The following is a 6664-nucleotide window of genomic DNA, read 5'->3' on the forward strand; positions in this document are numbered from 1 at the left end:
AAGCGCTCACTGCTCTTAAGCGCTTGTTTAAGTTCGTTTGGAATTTTTCGCGTTCGTTCGTGTTCCTGTTCGTTCTTCTTTGTATTTTCTTGTTCGACATGTTCGTTCGTTAGGTGTGGACGCACCTTAATGTGTTATATGTTGGTACCTCTGAATCGCATTTCAAAATATGGCGCAACATCGGTTTATTTTGACTTCAACCTATAAATTTGACATTTGCTCAGATTTGATGCTTTATAAAATTATTTCATAAATATTGTAATGGCATTATTCAAAGCCTATAGTGATGACAAAACAGAAAAAGAAGGTATACAGAATCTCATTGATGCTCGTTGTATGAAAAACATTTTTGATTTAAAATTGTTTATTTTTGCATTATAAGGTAGTGTTGATCAACAAAACATTGAATTAATTACTGAATCTGAATTTCCACAAAAAGTTGATACACATGGTAACAAACACGGGAGCGATGCTTCTGATAATGATTTATTCTTTATTGATTCCATGGGAAATCAAAATAATTTATTAGATAATTCAAATGCTAGAAAAATAGAAAGGTATGAATATTTGTGAATATATCTACTTAAAATAAAATTTTATTAATTTTTGCATTATGTATTATTTGCACATATTTGGTAAATATTCAATATATCAGATATATATTAATTAAAGTTAAATTTAATGCAGAAAGGAGGATTATGTTCAAATACGAAAAACAAAAAAGAAAACTAAGAGGTATTTAAAAAGAAAAACTTTAGATTCCAAACCAAATATATTTAATTTGAATGATGAATTGAAAAGTCTGCAAAGTTTGTTATCACATGATGAAAATAATATTGGCTTGTGGAAGGAATTTATTAACGCACAAGTAAGAAATATTTAATATCTATTATGGCCCAAAATAACAAAAGAAATATTTATTTATACATAGGCAAAAAATATTTCTGTGGGTAATGTTAAAGCCATAACAGAGAGACAAATCAGTATTATAGAAGAAGCTCTAAAAAAGAACCCCCGGAATGCAGAACTTTATGATTTATGGTTTCAGTGCAATAGAAAAATTTATTCGCATAATGATTTTACTAAAATTATTATGGAACAAACAGAGAAAGGTAAAGAATTTCATTATGTATATTAAATATATTTTCTGTAATATTAGTAGATTATTTTAAAATAAATAATATGAATCTTTATTTATAGATTCTGGAAATTTTCAATTGTGGCTAGCGTTGATAGATTGCACACAGCAGTCAATTTCAGAATGCAATGTAACTGTTGTATTAGAGTTGTATCAGAAAGCAATGACCTGTTTTAAAAAATTTCGTCATCAACACACATGCAACAAAGGAGTTTTATTCAGTAAATATTTTTATTGTTAAGAACTCATATGCGATATAGATGCAATATTGTATCTGAATATAATTTATTTCAGAATTATTTCAGCGTGTTACAGTATTTCTTAGGCAAACGGGTTCTTGGAAGGAGCTGTTGTATTTCTTGGAATACACAATGTGGCTGAATTGCAGTGATTGTGAGCTATCACAAATATTTAAATTTCCAGAAATATCTAACAGCATTTTGATAGAACTGGAAGAAGCGGTTCTTCAATCTGGTTTACCATTATCTGAAATTTGGTATCGAATTGAATCTTTGCGTGAAACTTTCAATTGGAGTACAGTTAAAACAGATTTTAGCAATTTGGCCTGCAATCTTACAATTGAAGAAATGGATGACTTGACAACAGTATTTAGTGAAGATACTACGAAATTTCATTTATTTTTACATATATTATCTGTTTTGAGGGTAAGTTAGTTATTTAATTAAATTTTTCCTTTCAATATTAAAAAAAAAAAGTCTGTCATTGCATTTTATATTGTTCTAGATGCATTTTTATATAAATAATTTTTATGGGTTAAGCAATATTTATTTTTGAAATTATTTTTTTCAGATACCAATTTTACCAAAAAATTACTCATTTTATGGAGTAATAGGCTTGACTGAAATTACATGGCATATTGATAGTTGTGAACATATTCTATACTCGTTTTATGAGACAAATGAGAAGCATTCTGATATAATGCAAATTTTGTATGATATGTTATCCACAATCATTGATGGGCCTCAATATTGGGGTCCACGTCCATTCACCTCTGATTACTATGATTTCGCAACTACTTTAATAAAAAATCTAATGCATTATTCAAAAGATGAATATGATAAATTAGCATTTGGGGTAAGTTTGGATTGAATTTTAATGACTTTCAAAACAATCTATTTTTTTTTTTTTTATAGTTGTTGTATATCAGATTTATTATGATGCATATAAATTTGATGAAATATTCAAAAAAAACTATTAATGCAAAAAGCATTAAGAAGAAAGTAAAGACATTATTATCAGAAAATAATAATTTAAAGTCTTCAATTATATTGTATGTAGAATATGCAAAACTTGAAGCTTGCATATCTGATGTATCTAGTGGATTAAATACAATGATGGCTCTAATGAATTCTGGAAATTATGAAGTTGCTGAATTGTCATATTTAATTAGGACTTGTATAGATTATAATTTAATTAGCGACAGTAAAAATCTTGATAAACAACTGTACCTGAAGATGCTAGCAAAACTTGTGCATAAAGAACCATTTAATAACTTTGATATACCCATAATAGTGACAAAATTTTATGAAGCACCTTGTTGTACAGAATTGAAAAATGTTACATCACACTTAATTTTACCAATTACACAAGAGCACTTTATATGTTGTGGTGCATATTTTGTGTATTTTACTTTAGGATTTCAAAAAGCTATAGAGTATATAAATAAAATGAGCGAAAACGTTCATTTTTTAATAAAAGAAAGTTTATTTGAATGGGTTGCTGGTATAAGTTACTTGCACTCAGAAGAAAAGATCATACATGTGAGTTCACCTTTTAATTATTTAATAATGCTCAATTTGACTATTTATTATTATATCATAATAATTTGTTGCATGGTTTCAGAATTGTTTAGAAGTTGCAATTTCAGAATATCCGAATAATAGTAAATTATTATTGGCATATGTGGCATTACCTTTACATTGGACAAAAATAAAAGGAGTTCTTTCACACAGTATTTTAGGGGTTACTCTTTTAATGTGTTTTGCGAAATTGAAAGAATCAATAGCTTTTGATGATACAGAAAGAATTGCATATAAAAACAGGCAATCGTCTATCATAAATGAAGTAATGAAAGATGAATATTTAACTCAATGTCCTTTTATCTGGAAGATATATTTGCAATTTTTATATGAGAATGGATCTGAAAAAATTATGGATACTATGACACAAGCTATCGAAAAATATCCTTGGTTGAAGGTAATTTTTATTTTGTAAAAGGAAATAATTTTTGTGAATACTTACATAATTTATTTTTAGGCTTTTTATGTGTCCGGTGTCAGATATGTTCCACAAGAGCATTCTGCTTTCCAAGACATTATTGCTGAGAAAGAATTAACATTGCTCGCATTAACAGAAGAATTGGAGATTCTACGACAAGATAATCCAGATAAATAATCAATTAATGAATTGAAAATGTTTCAAAACGATGTATGTACAAATTTTTATTACACATGAAAAATTTTATTTATTAATTGCATTTATATTTATTTATCAAAATATACAAATTTTAAGCTCTTTAACAAAACTATCCAAGCTATATATTAATTGTTCATAGTAGAAAGGTTTTAATACACATTTTTTTAATGTAATAAATAATAAGGCAGTAAGTAACAATCATAAATGATAATCAAAAACTTTTTTTTTTTAAATATAACATTGGTTTCAACCTACATGAATTCATTATAATTTCTATTTAGTAGTATGATTTATATATTATTTTTGAATAGTATATTGAAGTTTACTATTCTTCATTTTTTAAAAATAAATTAGGATAAAATCGTAATCCTTCTAAAGATTCATCTCTGCATGCCTTTCCTGCTAATTCTGTTGTAAGCAAACGTTCATGAGCTAGCAGAATTGGAATACCTATGATATCTGCTAATAATTGTGGGGTTAAAAAGCCATTCTGCTCCAACTATAAACAAATTTTAATTAATAAGAGATATGAAACCATTACTTTCAATCCTTTTTTACTCACAGCTTCTAATGTGCTATCTATCACTGATATGTCACTATGGCTTTCCAGCTGTAAACCATAGCTCCACTAGGAAATTGTCGAAGCATTAATGGAGGTTCCAATAATCTGCAAGCACTTAATAAATCTTCAGGAGAAAGTAATTCTAAGCCACGAGCTCTATTAACTCGAACAAAGACATCTGATAAAGACATCATACCACCAATTTCTTCAATTGGTTGCAATAATATCTCATTTAACTGATTAGCAAGCTTTTTAAAATATTGTGAGTCACTTTGATATGCATCTCTTGTTACTGGATCGTCTATTCCTAAGCTTAACAAATATGATTTAAATCTTACAGTTTCATCTTGTGTTATATCACCTTGCCGATCCTGAAATATTTTAATTTTGAGTTTTTGTTCATAACAATTCAAAAAATTATAACTACAAATGTGTGTAAACTCACACGAATTTTTTGGCTGATGCTTTTGCTAATATTGACCATGTCTTTTGCCATCGTCATTAATTTATTTAAATCTTGAAAAGCTTGGTTAATATTTTCATCTGTGGCTTTATGTTTTTCTTGTAAACTTCTTTCTATTCCTACTATCCCAGTTCGGGTTTTGATATTTGGTAACTTCTTAACTTCTGGCGCAGGAGAGCTAGCAAAGGAATTAATAAGTGTAAAAACATTTTTAAGCTTATTCTTTATAATGCAAACCTGTCTTCTACAACACTCCATTCTTGGGCTTCTAAAGTTGCATTTAAACTTGGAATAAATTCAGATGAATATCCTTCTCTGAATGAAAGTTTTATGAAATCATATAAACTGCTTGCAGAAGGTCCAGGTACTTTGTCTAAGATTAAAATCAAATTTTTAGTGAATTATTTTGCATGCTTTATTAAGTTTAAAAGCAATTACTGGGAGATGCTGGAGATAAATGAAGTATAACTTTTTTGCTTCTGCTGAAACCAAAAACCCCAGCAGAAGCTTCTTCGATACCCTTGACAAGATTTAATGGCAGTGTTATACATGTTTGGCCTCTGGGAATCTCGCCTGGCCTTCCCCAAAATAATCGCCGGCTTGTAAGAACTATTTCACCGCCTTCAAAATTAGTCTGATAAAAAAGAACTATTTTAAAAATCGGTGTTTTAGAAGTCAAAATTAAAAATTGCATTCAATGGTTGAATACATATATCTTAAGTAATTTGTTATCATTGAGTGGAAGTGGCCGTAATGACTAGCTCAATAATGTTCATCTACAGAAAAAATATTAATGCTACTTCATAAACACAAACAAATGTAATGCAAAGTATGAGTATTGTAAGAATATTTTATAAGACCCACTTAAATATTTATGAAATTTAGAAAATAAGTATATCAAAGTAAATGTGTATAGTAATAAACTTTAATACTAAGTTTAATAATATGTATACTTTGTTAATATGTATAATTTGTTATCTATACATAAATTGTAAAAAAAAACTATACCTTTACATCGCCGTCATATAATCTCACATTTTTTTCTCTTATTACAAAAGATTCACCTTCGTTCAACTTTGCGACATTATATTCTAAGCGATCCATAAATTGATATCTGTAAAAATAATAATAATAATAATAACTATAACGTCAGAATTAACCACAATTTGTGTTGTCAGTTTGACAGTTGACAGTTGACAAAATGGACATGTGCCACCAACCTAAAATAATTTGTATTCAATTCTGTAACAGTTGGTAGCACTGAGTGCAATTTTTATACAAAGTGTCAGATTGGCATTCAATATTAAATAAAACATATGAGGAATGCACTAGAATGCATTTTAGATGTTAATCTATGTATTGTTAAAATTGAACATTTTTATTTTTATGTTATATACATGTGATGGGTTGTAATATTATTCAGTGAAATAGTCTTCTAATCATTCAGCGATGGACAGGTATTTAAAATTATATATAAAACATGTACATGTTTATAGTACTATACGCAATAAATTCCTTGTAAAATAGTAATATTAGAAATAACAAAAAACTACTGCTGATTTGCAACATTGCTTTGCAACAAAATATTTATGTTCATATATTGTATTCGTACTTATAGTTTTATTTTATGTCTGTTGTATAATAGACATAATAGTAAAGTTTGATATGTTTATTTAAATTCTATAGGAAGAAAAAATGCACAACAGCAATCAAAATAGGCAACTTAATTCTACTGGTGCTGTACCTAAAGCGGGTCAAGCAGGGAACCTCAGAGAGATGTGGTGTCAAGAGTAGTTGCCCCAATAGTTCGAGAAACACCGCATCATAATATTAATTCATATAATATGGTAAGTTTCAGATAAATTATTACCATTATTTTTTTTTGTATGCAAAATATATATTAAAAATAATGACAAATGAAAAATAGAAAGCTATCACAGATCAAACTTCTAAATATGAAAATTATTAATACATTAAATTGATAAATGATTATCGCTTATTTAAAATAAGCTAATGATGCTGATGGCTTTTGAATCCTATTATCTACTACTGAAATAATGTCTCA

At 27.9% G+C, this 6664-nt stretch overlaps 2 protein-coding genes across 2 annotated transcripts; one reads left to right on the plus strand and one right to left on the minus strand.

Annotated features, from left to right (window-relative positions):
* The first annotated feature begins 203 nt into the window (after positions 1-203).
* On the plus strand, positions 204-3575 carry LOC113385262 (protein NRDE2 homolog). The gene is made up of 10 exons (XM_026623101.1): positions 204-307; positions 383-557; positions 688-868; positions 932-1112; positions 1201-1359; positions 1433-1803; positions 1949-2233; positions 2293-2919; positions 3002-3355; positions 3416-3575. Exons 1-10 carry the CDS (start codon positions 262-264, stop codon positions 3551-3553), a joined length of 2517 nt encoding a protein of 838 aa, XP_026478886.1. The 5' UTR covers positions 204-261; the 3' UTR covers positions 3554-3575.
* Positions 3576-3823: 248 nt separating this feature from the next.
* Positions 3824-5703, minus strand: LOC113385277 (vacuolar protein-sorting-associated protein 36). Its single transcript, XM_026623120.1, is given in 7 exon segments — positions 3824-4073; positions 4137-4192; positions 4195-4507; positions 4582-4815; positions 4848-4972; positions 5038-5233; positions 5608-5703. Coding segments are annotated over 7 exon segments (1194 nt in total). The 3' UTR covers positions 3824-3899.
* Between the last annotated feature and the right edge of the window lie 961 nt (positions 5704-6664).

The sequence above is a fragment of the Ctenocephalides felis genome, unplaced genomic scaffold, assembly GCF_003426905.1.
Source record: "Ctenocephalides felis isolate EL2017-DRISC unplaced genomic scaffold, ASM342690v1 CF-g0.4_SCAFFOLD_03571, whole genome shotgun sequence".
Classification (NCBI taxonomy): Eukaryota; Metazoa; Arthropoda; class Insecta; order Siphonaptera; family Pulicidae; genus Ctenocephalides; species Ctenocephalides felis.